The 16,329-nt window shown below is 39.1% G+C and overlaps 1 protein-coding gene across 1 annotated transcript in view; it reads left to right on the top strand.

Annotated features, from left to right (window-relative positions):
* The window catches only part of LOC306753355 (rho GTPase-activating protein 44-like), a gene marked incomplete at both ends in the record, with an annotated part of 58,807 nt that overhangs the window by 31,125 nt on the left and 11,353 nt on the right, over positions 1–16,329 (top strand). The window contains 13 exon segments of the mRNA XM_079237225.1: positions 2,898–2,937; positions 3,584–3,703; positions 4,582–4,658; positions 5,025–5,136; positions 5,398–5,474; positions 7,847–7,964; positions 8,953–9,021; positions 9,112–9,193; positions 10,036–10,163; positions 11,068–11,179; positions 12,956–13,037; positions 13,128–13,208; positions 15,198–15,311. Coding sequence (XP_079093351.1) covers positions 2,898–2,937; positions 3,584–3,703; positions 4,582–4,658; positions 5,025–5,136; positions 5,398–5,474; positions 7,847–7,964; positions 8,953–9,021; positions 9,112–9,193; positions 10,036–10,163; positions 11,068–11,179; positions 12,956–13,037; positions 13,128–13,208; positions 15,198–15,311 — 1,212 coding nt within the window.

The following is a 16,329-nucleotide window of genomic DNA, read 5'->3' as shown; positions in this document are numbered from 1 at the left end:
CAGACTCACAGCTGGTGATCATCAGTGATCACCAGTGATCATCCACAAGAGAGAAAGGTGTGAATGTTGGGTTCAAAAGGTCAAACTGTCTTCTTTCTACCTTTTCTTTATTGCAAACATCTAAGAATCCATTTATTTCGTGCACCTGTCGACAGAAGGGAATGATTCAAAACAGAAAAGACCAGATACCAGGTCTCATTCTTCAGGCCCCCCTTCTCTCCTCCTCCCTCTCTCCTCCCTCTATTTCCTCCCCCATCTCTTCTCCTCCAATAAAATGCTTCAAAACAAGGAGGAGAGAGGTCCTCCTTGTTTTCAAGCATTTTATTGGGGTTTATGAGTTTTGATTGAATGGCTAATGATTATTTTGCGTCTGCTGTATTGAATGTAATCCATCGACAACAAAAGGCTTTTGGGTCAAAGGTCCCAGGTTTTCCACAGTTAACAAATCATAACCTTTTTTTCTTTAATTATGAATACAAATTATAAATGTAACACTGCATGTATTAAGCTTGCACACTTGAAAATAAGCTTCAGTTTCACCTTTTAGATTCTAGATGACACAATCAATCTGCGCTGTCTTCCTCCTGTAATTAGTTCCAAACTATTAGATTTGCTTCTGTGGAAAATGACCAAGAAAATGACTCGCGGGTGTGAAATAAAGTGTGAAATAGTCACGGAGTCACGGAGGATCTTCTTCATGAACCCAAGTGACTGATTATCCCTGACACATCAAGTATGATTAACTATTAATAAAGCGATTAGTTTTGACGCACACATCCTTCATTACAGGTAATAATTACTGAGCTGCTCACGATATATTTATTTTATATAAAGTATTTTGGCTTAGTATATCAAGTATCAAACATAGTTTTACAACTTCTTCTACCTGTTTAACTACAAGCGTGTTTGTTACCTTTTAGTAATTTTTCAAGCAAAAAAACATTTGTTGTTTTCAGTTCCTTAAATGTGTCATGTGTGGTAATAAACTGAATATCTTTAGTTTGTGGACTGTTGCTCAAATAAAATAAGGAATTTGAATGCATCACCTCCAGGCTTTTTGGAAATTATAACAAGCATTTTTCATAATTTTTGACATTTCTTGTTAAAATAGTCATTAGATCAATAATAACATAGTCTTTGGTTGTATCTGTAATAAAAATGTTTATGAAGTTCACATGTTTATTTTGTTGACTGGTGGTTTATTCATTCCTAGTTTATTAATCCTATTTCTTTTTATATTTTTTGTGGATGAAAGAATAAAAGTACTATTTATTCCACTAAATATTGGCCTAATATTAGTTTATATAATTGTTCTTGTATTGTAACTTCACTGGCGGCCTTGTTGTTGTTGTGAAATTCTTTCATTTTATTGATTTATTTTTGTTTATAGATGTTCTCCTTTTAAATTATAGTGGTTGTTTTTTTAAACTATCTTTTTTTTTAAATTAAAACTCATTTAAAAAAATGTTCATACATTTAAAAATGTTTACAATTATGAATAATATTTTCCAAAAAGGGAAGTAAAAAATGAAAAAGAAAGATATTTCTAAAAATGATGCAGGCATATAGAGAAACAGAAGTCTAGGTGTGAATGAGATGAATTATTCCTCCTTTTTTTGGAGATCTTGACTTTCATATCTTGATCTTCTTTGCTGTGTTGTTGCCCAACCCTCCAGGCAACATGTTGCCCAACCCGCCAGACAACATGTTGCTCTTATTATTAACCTCCAGTTCTCTCCCGTTCTAACTTATGTCTCTTATCTGTTTGCACTTTGCAAATGTAAGCTTGTTAGCACGTTAGCATTGCTGATGTTAGCATTGCTGATGTTAACATTGCTGATGTTAGCATTGCTGACGCTGACGTTAGCATTGCTAGCGTAGCTCAAAGCACCGCTGAGGCTCACAGAGATGATCAAATGGCTGAAAACTCGTGTTTCATTATAAAGTGTTTAATTACTTTGTCTGGAAATGACTCGACAAGCATTTTCACATATTTTCATCCAATGCAGAGTCACGGTAATTTCTTTACGGTGCATTATTATATTACAGCGGCGTGCCGGGAGATCATCTCTCATGTGGACCGTTTAACGGCGTCTCTCTGAGCTTTAATTGTCGCCCCGTGGAGGCGTTTAAACTCTGGGAAACACTTGTTACTGTAAACTCAAGTCAATTTCATTCGGACAAATTTGCCTCAAAGGGAAACGATGGGGTCGCATGAGAACCGTTAGTGCAGATTAAGGAAAGCCTCTGGATTTAATCTATTCACCAATCGTTTTGTTTTATATTATATTTGTCTCTCTCATATTGTATAATGTGAACAACAATGACGTTATTTCAGTGTCGAACATCCCGAAGTCTGCTGTTTTTTTATTAAATTTCATGTATTTGTTCAATCTATTTATTTACTTATTTAGGTTAATGAGTCGACTAACACTCATACCATGACAGAGATTCTCCTTAAAGAATACTTTTTAAATATTGTGTTTACCACAGATGTGCTATACATTTTAACTTTTTCCTTCAACTTTTCTGTCGGATTTCATTCAGTTTTCCTCTCTATTAGCATGAAGCAGATGAAAAGATAAGATTTTAGCTCCAGGATCCTTGTGTGTGTGTGTGTTGGAGAGAAACGTTTAGCATCCTTAGCTGCTACTGTTCAAATAAAATGCATTATTATTATTATTTCATGCATGCTTTGTGTGTGTGTGTGTGTGTGTGTGTGTGTGTGTGTGTGTGTGTGTGTGTGTGTGTGTGTGTGTGTGTGTGCGTGTACGTGTTTGTGTTGGAGAGGAACGTTTAGCATCCTTAGCTGCTAGTGTGTGTGTGTGTGTGTGTGTGTGTGTGTTGCAGTTGTGTAATTCGTCCACGCTAACAGTCTCCTTCTTCTTCTCTTCCAGGGCTGAAAAAACCGAAGTGTTAAGTGACGACCTACTACAGGTACACTGTGTGTGTGTGTGTGTGTGTGTGTGTGTGTGTGTGTGTGTGTGTGTGTGTGTGTGTGTGTGTGTGTGAGATCTGACCAATAGATCTCAGCTTTCAATGAAGGCTGCCTTTGAATTACATTTTTTTTTTTTATGTACAAAATATTTTAGATTTAGCTCTGTGTCGGTTGTAAAGTTGGATTTTACATTTCAACTTCGTGCACACCTTTTTTAAATAAGTTAATTGATGTTCAGACATTAAAAGTGTGCACCTCCGGGGGGGGATAACCTGCCGTTAAGCATGAATGTTTTGCTACCTCTCACAGGAAGAAAAAGCATCATCATCATCATCTGTGCAAAGTATTCAGCGTGCATTAAATTACTTTTCATAAATGGCGTCTCTGCGCTGCCTTCAGGCCGTTAATGAGCGCTGGAACTGAACCTCTCTGAGAGACCAAAGGCAAAGCGTCCCCACTGATGACTCGGGGCGCAGCGCCGTAACTGATCTAATTAACGCCGCCGCATCGGCTCCACCGAGTTGGTTTAACAATGAGAGGCGCTTAAGGGCGACAGGTGACGGTGTCGTTTAGGAGTCAGAACGCTGCTTGTTGACTCGCCCGCTCTGTGTCTTCCTGTGTGGTTTCTCTCTCTCTCTGCTTCAGGTGGAGAAACGGCTGGAGCTGGTGAAGCAGGTGTCCCACAGCACGCACAAGAAGCTGACGGCCTGCCTGCAGGGCCAGCAGGGCCTGGACGTGGACAAGAAGTCCGTCAGGTCGCCCTCGGTGAGGATCAAACCAAACATCCTAGTGACGGTGTCCATTGTTAGCGCCCGAGAGTGAGAACAAACTTTAACAAAAGTTATTGTGAGGAACTGGTCCAGTCTCAGTGTAGTCCTGGTCCTCTATATACATCAGTCTAGTCCTGGTCCTCTATAGACATCAGTTTAGTCCTGGTTCTCTATAGTCCTCAGTTTAGTCCTAGTCCTCTATAGACCTCAGTGTAGTCCTGGTCCTCTATAGTCCTGGTCTTCTATAGTCCTGGTCCTCTATAGACATCAGTTTAGTCCTGGTCCTCTATAGTCCTGGTCTTCTATAGTCCTGGTCCTCTATAGACATAAGTCTAGTCCTGGTCCTCTATAGACCTCAGTTTAGTCCTGGTTCTCTATAGTCCTCAGTTTAGTCCTGGGACTCTATAGACCTCAGTGTAGTCCTGGTCCTCTATAGTCCTGGTCTTCTATAGTCCTGGTCCTCTATAGACATCAGTTTAGTCCTGGTACTCTATAGACCTCAGTGTAGTCCTGGTCCTCTATAGTCCTGGTCTTCTATAGTCCTGGTCCTCTATAGACATCAGTTTAGTCCTGGTCCTCTATAGACCTCAGTGTAGTCCTGGTCCTCTATAGTCCTGGTCCTCTATAGTCCTGGTCCTCGCCACAATCAACGCAACATGAAAGTTCCTCACAGTAACTTTAATTACAAATGTGATGACAGAAGGCTGGCGCTTCATTACAAAGTATCTCCTTCATCACAATTAACAGCAAGCAAATCGTGTGAGTGCGGTCCGCTTCACTTGTTTATTTGAGGTTGAGCGACACATCGAGACAAACAGACCGACTCATCAACTGCTCGTCTGTGTGTTTGTGTGTTTGTGTCTTTTTGTGCAGAAGAAGCTTCCTCTCACAACACTAGCACAATGTATGGTGGAGGGGGCGGTGGTGCTCGGGGACGAGTCTCTACTCGGGTGAGTCAAACATGCACATGCACACGCACACACACACACACACACACACACACACACACACACACACACACACACACACACACACACACAAAACACGCATGAAATACAGTAGCAACGAAGGATGCTAAATGTTTCTCTCAACACACACACACACACACACACACAAAACATGCATGAAATACAGCAGCAGCTAAGGATGCTAAAACACGTACACACACATGTAGTCAGTTACTCCGTGTTACAGCACTGTGCTGCATTTACTCCTGAATGAACATCGCTGTTCATCTCAGAGTTTTAAGTGAATAAAGTGCACGAGCAGATAAAGCTCTGACTGTCGTCTGGTGTCTTTCCTGCTTTCCGCTGCAGGAAGATGCTGAAGCTGTGCGGCGACACGCAGGACAAGCTCGCTCACGAGCTCATGCTGTTCGAGCTCACCATCGAGAGGGACGTGGTGGAGCCGCTGTACGACCTCGCAGAGGTACAGATCAAACACTGCGTCAATGGACTCTAGTCGCAAAAAATCCATGAGAAATAAATACATAACTGTAGTTATTCTGAAACATAGTAGGAACAGAATCATTGTCATTAAATATGTGTTTAAATGACTCTTTAAATGAGTTAATCTTCGTGAGACAAACCTTTTTCGTACTGTACCTTTAAGTGACTCTTTAAATGGGCTAATTTGTGAGACAAAACAGTTTCCCTCTTTCACACAACAACAAAACACTGCTCCTCTCAGGTGGAGATCCCAAACATCCAGAAGCAGAGGAAGCATCTAGCGAAGCTGGTCCTGGACATGGACTCTGCTCGTACGCGGTGAGTCTTTTATGTGTTTTTATTGTTGTAACGTAACCCAACATATTTAATATCTTCAATTACATTACAGTTTTGACATATTGTAACTGTTCATTATGATTCACAGTAATTACTGTATTTATTCTGCAGAATATTGATGTGGTTTTTGATTGTTGCTCTAAATTACCAAATTAATTGTACTTTTTACTGTACTAGATCTCAAAGGTACATATTGTACTTTTTACTGTACTAATTCTCAGAGGTACATATTTCACTTTTTACTCTACGAGATCTCAGAGGTAAATGTTGTACTTTTTACTGTATTACATCTAAGAAGTAAATATTGTACTTTTTACTGTACTAATTCTCGGAGGTACATATTGTATTGTTTACTGTACTACATCTCAGAGGTACATATTGTACTTTTTACTGTACTACATCTCAAAGGTACATGTTGTACTTTGTACTGTACTACATCACAGGGGTACATATTGTACTTTTTACTTTATTACATCATAGAGGTACATATTGTAGTACAATAAAAAGTACAATATGTAACTTTGATATGTAGTACAGTAAAAAGTACAATATGTAACTTTGAGATGTAGTACAGTAAAAAGTACAATATGTACCTCTGAGATGTACTTTTTATTGTACTACATCTCAGAAGTACATATTGTACTTTTTACTGTACTACATCTCAAAGTTACATATTGTACTTTTTACTGTACTACATCTCAGAGGTACATATTGTACTTTTTACTGTATTACATCACAGAGGTACATATTGTACTTTTTATTGGACTACATCTCAGAGGTACATTATTGCTCCCTCGTTCCCCATAGTCTAGTTTTCTTCCACTGCATCTATGTACCAGTAGTAATTTTACAGAATTATACTGTAAATCGTGGGCTTTATTATAATAGTGTAAGCATAAACTCCACCGGAAACCTTGAAGTAAATAATAGTTAGTTATAGATGCAGAAAGCGGCCATTCTGGCTTCAAATAGCTGACAAACGTTCCCCATCTTTTAATGTTGAATACTTTATTTATTTAAACTTCAGACGCGTGAAAGCTTCTTGAATCGTCACGTCGGTGCCAGTTTCTCTCCCGTCCAATCAGAATCCGTCTCTGTTCTGACTCACGTTCCTCTCGGGGAACCGACTCTGAGCAGCGACACGGAGAGAAACAAGATTTTCCTTCACTGCAGTTCAGTCAGTCAGGTTTCTTTTTTTTTTTTTTTGTGACCCAAATCTGTGAGTTTTTGCCATCATCCTGCTGAGCTCCTCTGGCAGAGCGGCACATTATCTCCACCCGGAGACTCGACTCAGACAGAGAGCCAGACAGAGAGGGAAGAGGAGGGCTCGAGTTAAAGATGAAGATGAGGATGAGGATGTTTATATTTAAATAGACGGTCGAGTGTTAGACGGAGACTTTAAAACAGCTGATTTTGTGAAAAAAAACTAAAGTCTTAAACTGCTGAAGGCAAATAAAATGTCTTGGTTTAGTTTCCTTAAGTACAAGTTCAAGGTACTTGTACTTTACTTGAGTATTTTCTGGTACTTTATACTCCTCCTGCACTACATCTCAGAGGTACATATTGATGTGGTTTTTGATTGTTGCTCTAAAATACCAAATTAATTGTACTTTTTACTGTACTAGATCTCAAAGGTACATATTGTACTTTTTACTGTACTAATTCTCAGAGGTACATATTTCACTTTTTACTCTACGAGATCTCAGAGGTAAATGTTGTACTTTTTACTGTATTACATCTCAGAAGTAAATATTGTACTTTTTACTGCACTACATCTCAGAAGTACATATTGTACTTTTTACTGCACTACATCTCAGAGGTACATATTGTACTTTTTAATGCACTACATATCAGAGGACATATTGTACTTTTTACTGTACTACATCTCAAAGGTACATATTGTACTTTTTACTCCTCTACATCTCAGAGGTATATATTGTACTTTTTTCTGTACTACTTTTCAGAGATATATATTGTACTTTTTACTGTACTACATATCAGAGGTACATATTGTACATTTTACTCCTCTGCGTCTCAGAGGTACTACTGACGCGTACAATATGTACATCTCAGAGGTACATATTGTACTTTCACTACATCTTGGATGAAGTTTTCTTTACTCTTGAGAAAATCCTCCTCCTTCTTCAAACTCTTAAAAAACTTCTTGGATCATCTGGAAAATACATCGTCACAAAGCTGAAAACTGTTTTTTTTAGAGAACACTTCTACTTTTTGACGCTAATACTTTGATACTATTACTGGATGTTTTTGAAAGCAGGGGTTTTACATGCAGCAGAGTAATTTTCACAGTCAGTTATTAGTACTACTGAACAACGTTAATGTTGTGTTCTCAGGTTTTATCAGTCCAGCAAGTCTTCAGGACTCTCCAGCAACCTGCAGCCATCCGGAGCCAAGGCCGACCACCACAGGGAGGAGATGGAGGAGGCAGCCAACCGCATGGAGATCTGTAGGGTGAGTGATCTTTTATTCCCCGTCACTCAACTGGCTATTCCCACTGTGCTAGGAATTAAGTATAGTACGCTCTCCTCAAAGCAAGGACTCCATTGACAAAAACAGGGATTTCACCTCGTTGATCATTCACACTCGACAGAAACAAAACAAAGCTCATCAAAACTGTTTTGGTTAGTCTTTCCGCTGTTCCAGCAATCATCAACTCTGGTTTGGTGTAAATAAATCCTTAATTCACAGAGTTAGATGTGAAAAGAAGCAGCCGTTATATGCTCTCTTCAAAGCCACGGGACCCCATTGACAAAAAAAAGTACATTCATCTTGCTGATCGTTATAAAACACACTTCATTCAAACTCAACAGAAACTGAATTAAACTCCTTAAAACCGTGTTTGTTAGACTTTCAACTGTTTCAACTCTGTTTTTTAGAGTTTGAAAGGCAGACTGAATTAGTAGCAGATATAAAAAATACATTTTCCACCGTGTGAACCTGAAGGTCAGAGTCTAGAGCATATTTTTAGCGAGTGGAAAAAAACCTGCATGGACACACTAGTTTGGGTGGAAAAAGATATAATAATTATCTACAGATTTTAAATATTCTGCAAAAATCCACACTTTCTAATATACTATTTGTCATTTACTTTCACATCCAAATGCTGATTAAATAGTTTTAGTTTAGTGTTTTAGTTCAATGTAAAACAATACAGAGTCTTTTCTAGTCTATATTCTATTAATTTAGCAGTCTTTTTTTTAAATTAAAAATAGTTTTGACCTTTTTTTTGACCTTCGTCAGCTGGAACCTCACAGCTAATAACTAATAACATTAATGAAGGCTCCGCTACATTAAGAGCCCAATCAAAGAGCTCGCAGCCATCATCAGTGTAACTCAAAATGTCAAAATGTCTGCTTTGAAAAAGGTCCTTTCAACACATTTTGTGTTTATTACCTTTTGTTTTGTTGTTTAATATGTTGTTGTTTTTTTACTTCTCCAGGATCAGTTATCAGCAGACATGTACAGTTTTGTGGCCAAAGAGATCGACTATTCAAGCTACTTCCAGACAGTAAGTACAAGGTTTCTTCCGCAGACTTTGGCGAAGAAGCAGAAACATTCCGCTGGTCCGTCACAACTCTCTGATCTCTTCTCTGTCCAGCTGATAGAAGTCCAGGCCGAGTACCACAGGAAGTCGCTGGAGCTGCTGCAGAGCGTGTTGCCCCAGATCAAAGCTCATCAGGGTGAGTTTCCATTGATAAACTCTGTTTTTTTATTTTAACGCTTCAAAATGGCAATTCGGCTCGATAGAGCCCCCTACAAATATTGATTTAAGCAGCCCCAGCGCTATGGTTGACCTAGATGTATGAAACTTGGTAGGCATATGCAACACATGTAAATGAAAAGAAAGTCTCTTGGAACCATGCTCTAAACCGTACCAAAAGTCGGATAGCGCCCCCTAAAAAACTTCTTTCAACCCGGGAGTTGTGAAAGCCCGTAGTTTTCGCCCCCTATCACTGATTGACCTGACATTTGGTACACATGTCCGGGTGGGTCTGCTCTACAAAAAAAAGAGGCTCAGACTCTGCTGCAGGGGCCGTGTGTGTTAGTTTGCATGAGTTTATGAACAATTTGGTGGAATCTAAATGATTTAATAACAGCTTCAACACTAAAATCAACTGTTGCAGGCACCAGCCTTTATTACTAGACATATTATCAATACCAGTTGAGATGTGCTAAAAAAGGTATCAGGGAGAGTTATATAGTGTAGTATACTATTATTAGTATTATTAGTCAGACAATATGTTTGTTTTTGTAAGTTAAAGCACCGTTTAAATGTTTAGTGCCTTTTAAACCGACAAGAAGAACACTGACTTGATAGGTTTATGGGCCCTTTTATGTCCTCCAGAAAACATATGTTTGTGTTGGAGGGGAAACGTTTAGCATCCTTAGCTGCTACTGTATTTCATGCATGTTTTGTGTGTGTGTGTGTGTGTGTGTGTGTGTGTGTGTGTGTGTGTGTGTGTGTGTGTGTGTGTGTGTGTGTGTGTGTGTGTGTGTGTGTGTGTGTGTGTGTGTGTTACAGAGACCTGGGTGGAGAAGCCATGCTACGGGAAGCCATTAGAGGAGCACTTAGCGCTCAGCGGGAGAGATATTGCCTTCCCCATTGAGGCCTGTGTCACCATGCTGCTGGAGTGTGGCATGCAGGAGGAGGTCAGGCTGCACAACACACACACACACACGCGCACACATGCACACGCAGACACGTCTAATGGGAAGAAACTTTGCAGAAATCTAACGAGGTCCAAGCTACAGTTTGTTTCCTCCCAAAGAAACAAACAATCCTCGAATGTTTAATTAATGAGACATGTAATTTAATAATATTGCCAAGTCAGTGAGCTGTGCAGCCTAAATTGCTCAGAATGTAATGATTGTTTAATGGAGACGCATCGAAGGGAAGGTAAATGGGGTTTTTTTTCCAGTAAAAAAAAGGCAAATATATCATTATGAATAACTAAATTTGCATTCTGCAGTCATTAGGCTTAATGTGATGTTTGTTGAAAATTATGGATAATGTTGTGAGATGTGCTGCAGAGCAAGATTTGTTTAAAATTCATTCATCACAATAATTCAAAGTTATTTGACGCACAAACGTTTTTCTGCCGACTCTGACGCTGTTCGTTCGTGAGCAGTCGAATCTCATGTCCAAAACGTTATGATATGAATCGGCAGCAGACCTTGTATACGTTTTGTATACGTGTGGCGCTATTTATGTGCTATTTAAATACATAAAAACGGCATAAATATATACTGTACAACTAATATTTAAGCAATTTCTTTTTTGCATTTTGCTAAAGTATTATCTGCACAATGAACTTAATCAAAAGTAAAAGTGCTCATTATGCAGAATGGCCTCTTTCAGACTGTTGTGATATTAAATAATTCAGCTTCTACATTCTATGATTCAACATCAAGATCAAAGGTTTTACATCTGAGATGTAGTACCTTAAAAAAGTACAACATGTACCTCCAAGAAATTGGAAATACTCGGTGTACAAGTATCTGTTAATGAATAAATACTGTGTACTCTTGGAGTGACTTGTGTTTCGTGTCTCAGGGTTTGTTCAGAGTCGCTCCTTCGGCCTCCAAACTGAAGAAGCTGAAGGCGTCTTTGGACTGCGGCGTGTTGGATGTTCAGGAGTACTCTGCAGACCCTCACGCCATTGCAGGCACACACACACACACACACACACACACACACACACACACACACACACACACACACACACGCTCCACCCGTCTGTTGCCACACTGGACCTGATTACCGCTGTCTAGAATGACAAACTGTCCAGATTTATGCGTTGGCTCTAGTTCAGTTCCTCGTTAAGAATCTTAATTTCTGCTCCGCCGACTTCGCTTCCACACGAAAAACATAATTAAGCTTCTAAATTTTGTTTCCCCCCCCCCCCCCGTCAGAGAAGCCTCAAATATTTAGTTTTATGTTCATTTCTCCTGCACACGTGTGACTGTTTCTGCAGCTGTCGTTCATCAACCCGTGAAAGGTTAATTTAAAAGCCACACGGGCGATAAAAGATTCCTCTAAGACCCGATAAGGATTCAGCTCACAGCAAGAAAAGCTCAAATGTTTTTTGTTTTAATAAACTATCCCCTAAAAAAATGCCTGGAGATAAATTCCAAATATTACTGGGATTAGTGTCAGACAGACTCTTCATCTTCTGCACCAAAAAATAAGAAGAAAAAAAACACCACCCGACTACAAAAGGAAGAACAGCTTTTATGAAGCCGTTATTGATCTTTTGTGAGGATGCTGCTCGTCATCACTGGAGCCGACGGCTGCTGTCAGATAAAGACCTGATATCTACAAAATAACAAGCTATAAATATTTGACAGAAATCCAGAAAAGTTAAGTACATTTGTATCAATTTAATTCCAAGCAAATAGGGGGTAGCGTTTCTCTGTATACATCTCTGGTGTCGACCTGTCAATCACCTGGTAGCCTCGCCCCTAAAGCATCCGCTGCTTTATGGTCTGTTTGACTCTAAGTGACCATAATTTACTAAGTGAACATCATGCTGTATTGAAGAAAACTTGAAACTAGAGATTGAGACATAAACTCATGTTTACAATGTTTACTGAGGGAATAAATCAAGAGAGAAGTAGAGTCATTTATATAGACTTCTATACAACCAGAGGAGTCGCCCCCTGGTGGTCAGGAGAGATAATGCTATTTGATGTCCCAATTAAGACACCTGAACAAAGTGTATTTGGTACCAACCTCACACACTCCTTCTCCTCTACATAGTATTTTCCAAATTTTCTCAACTCATTGGAAACATTTTGTCCCTTTTTTATTAAACATGAATTCAGTGAGCCGTGTTCACTGGAGCATGTGGACAAAGAGAGGGGCCTCTTTAATAATCCCACATTAAACTGGGTTAGCTCAAACAGCAAATCTAATTTGTGCCCCCTGTGCGACTGGGAGTGGTGGTCATGATGGGGAAGGAGACCGCATCAATAAGAGACAGCGAGATATTTCTTTGTAAATATAAGAAACTAGAGCTGCGATGACCGTAGTTTCAACGTAATTATCTTATTAAATGTGTTTATTTAGCAGACAACATGCCTGTGCACACACACACACCACACACACACACACACACACACACCACACACACACACACACACACACACACACTCACAGAAGCTGTCAGTGAGGGATGCCCTGACGTTGTTGTTTGTCATCCGTTCCACACACTCCTCTGGGGAAATGAACGCAGCAGACCGAAGAAGAAGAGTCAGCCGTTGCTTTTCTCCTCTACACTAGAAAATCACATTCGTTCTGATCAAAAAACACCCCCCACCTTAGGTGTCCGGTCTGAGACACTATAAGCTCATGCAGGCACATCTTCATTATACATGCATTGTTGTTTGCTCACATATATACATGCATACATGCATTGATCTCATTATTCTGTTCTCTCTAGGAGCTTTGAAGTCCTACCTGCGGGAGCTCCCAGAGCCGCTGATGACATACGAGCTCTACGAAGACTGGATCCAGGCCTCCATGTGCGTATCGTTTCAGATCAGTGAAGATGATGACGTTGAACTTTATCTTTAATTTCATACGACGTTTGTTTTTAATCTGTCGTCCCGCAGCATTCAAGATCAAGACAAGAGACTGCAGGCACTCCTGAACGCCTGTGAGAAACTCCCCTCGGCCAACAACAACAACTTCAAGTGAGTTTCCCTCCTTGGAGCTCAGACAGCTGAAGCTATCAGTCAGACTTCAGCTAGACGTCTAAATTCATCACCGCACAAAGCTGTCTAGTTCTCGTGTGTTAAGCACGACCGATATGCCATGAATTGTGAATTAAGACACTTTTTAAAATAAAAAAACAGGAGATAAACTCAGCAGAAAACATCTGGAATAATTGCAGCTGCAAGTACATTTGTACTGTAACAATAGTTTACTTATGACAGATTACTTAAGTAGCATAAAATCAGATGAGATGTTTTGTCTTTTCTAAACTTTTCTTAACGTCAGACTCAGGCCGGTTCCAGATGACGACTGATGATGTTCTCACTTCATCAGGTTGCTGCGCTCTATAAAAACTTCTAATTTCTCGCTTCATAACATTGTTCACAAAATCCCAAATTATGAGCCGTGTTTTTCCCATTTAAAAAGATAAATGGCTGAGGACTGCCTCCTCTGTCTCAAGTCTTCTTCAATGCAGCATGATGTTCATTTAGTAAATGATGGTCAATTTTCCTATTTACGTTTGCTGAAGCCGATCGCAGGGCTCATATAGAGGCAGACAATCATTCACACTCACATTCATACAATTCTAGAGTCTCTAATTAACCTGAGCTGCATGTCTTTGGACTGTGGGAGGAAGCCGGAGAACCCGGAAGGAACCCATGCTTGGGAAAACGTGCAAACTTCACACAGAAGGACCGCCCCGGATCGGGAATCGAACCCAGGCTCGTCTGCTGTGAAGTGACAGTGCACCCACCACAACTACACCACTGTGTAGCACTAATTGTGGTCCATTAGAGTCAAATATACCATAAAGCATGACGTATGCTTTAGGGCGGGGCTTACTCTCCCTTCAGTCACTTCCTGTTGCAAAAAAAACGAGATGGCGACGGCCAAAACTTCACAAAGGTGTGAAACGGTGCCGAGAAAGAGGACTGAAGGTGTTGCTGTGTTTTTGCTGCAAAGCCGAGCCGTGGATAATCTGCCGAAGGCTTATCTCACCATCACAAGCAGCGGTGAGCAGGAAGAGGAAGAGAGAAAAGGCACGGGAGGGAAATGGGAAAGGGCAGAGATGCTGCAGCACTCGTCAGCGTCATCACTAATCACTAATAGGGCACGCAGAAACACACTGGCCCTGTGTGTGTGTGTGTGTGTGGTGTGTGTTGTGTGTGGTGTGTGTGTGTGTGTGTTATTCAGTCAGTCAATCATTACAATTCTATAAAATATACGAAACAGAAAGACTGATAAAGGTATAGGTAGAATGCTCATATATACCTATCCTAAATTATTATTAGCAATTAAATCAGATAATTAGTTTGAAATTAAGAAAAAATAAATATATACATACATCTTCCATATACATACATTTCATTCACACTTGTAACCCTCAAAAATGGTTTTATAAATAATTATTTTTGTTGTCGCTTCTCAGAAAACTGCAATAACACCGTTTTTCTTTCTAAATCTTTGAGAAGTAGCTCATTTAAAAAAAAGAAAGAGGGTTTAGGTATTTGCACAAAAGATTTTTATTTCAAACATTTATCGTTTTCCGCAAATATATGGTTGCACTTTGTTTATTGAAAAAAAAGCATGCAAACATGCATGTGATACAATACTTAACTGTTGAAAGAACAGAAGCTGATTTATTAGTAATAATTATCAGTATCGATGTATGTTTTACAACATTTTGCACTTTCACCCATACCTATTAGTGGAGCTCAGTGTAGTGATTTGGTATTTTTTCAATATACTTTTTTGTAGCGTGTGAGGTGTCACATGGTTTTTACAGGACAATGTGGTGCCTTTTTAATTTTATATAATCAAGTACATTTTATTTACAGTGTGTAAAAAATAAATAAAAAAAAATCACAAATAAATAATGTTTTTCTTTTTCCTAAAAAAGTACTTCCACAAAAAGCAAAATTACTTTATTTAAAAAAAAAACTTCCCCCCTGTGTCTGTATTTTCAGGTATTTGATCAAATTCCTCTCCAAACTGACTGAAGACCAGGATTCGAACAAGATGACGCCTGGAAACATCGCCATCGTCCTCGGACCGAATCTGCTGTGGATGCACAACGAAGGGTGAGAAGCATCGTCACAGCAGGTCATACACACATTAACGATGTAAAACACAACTTCAATGTGTGACATCAAACTGCACGTTTGATTAATTTTCAGGGGATTATGCATTCTTTATCTCAGAGTCTTTTGTTATTAAGTCAAAGTTATAATGTTTTAATTTCTACGGCTGCCTAAATCTTTTAAGCTGCATAGAATGAAAAATACAGAGTTTTAATAATCTTACAATCAATCGCTGACCCGTTGTCACAGCTCCGAAAGAATAATAAAATTCTCACTATTGTACAATACTTCTTATAATATATATATATATATATATATATATATATATATATATAAATATATATATATATATATATATATATATATATATACATATATATATATATATATATATATATATAATGACAAGCACATGATTAGATTTGACCTCTTCACGTCCAGGTTCCCGTCTTTATTACCCCCTTAAAGGTCACATATCCTGCTCATTTCCAGGTGTAGTCGTGGTATTTTGGGTTCCTACTAGAACATGTTTCCCTGCTTTAATGTAATAAAAAACAACATTATTTTTCTATATTATATGTCTCGATATTCCCGTTTTCACCATCTGTCCGAAGCGCTCCAATTCAGCGCCTGTCTCTTTAAGAGCCTCTTCCTGATGAAGCCCGGTCTGCTTCTGATTGGCTCTTTGAATCACATGTTTTTTTATTCAAGCATCCCACAAAAAACTGACCAGGTCGTCTTATGTCATAGTTTGTGGGTTGGTAAACGCTCCAGATACACAAATGTATGTGCACAAGCACGGAAAAAGTTAGTTTTTCATAATAAGTCCCCTTATCAATCATCCATTATCATCCAATTATGATATCAGAAGCTGCCTCGGTCTATAATCCCCTCTTCTCAAATTTAAAACCACTGCTCATCAAATCAGATCTCAGGTCTGTTCTAAGGGGGGCGGTGACCATGTTGCACCTTTTTAATTACAGAGGATTTAAAAACTTGAATAACTAATCCCACTTTT

Source organism: Taurulus bubalis (genome assembly GCF_910589615.1).
Source record: "Taurulus bubalis genome assembly, chromosome: 2".
Taxonomy (NCBI): Eukaryota; Metazoa; Chordata; class Actinopteri; order Perciformes; family Cottidae; genus Taurulus; species Taurulus bubalis.
This window is presented reverse-complemented; position numbering and strand designations above follow the sequence as displayed.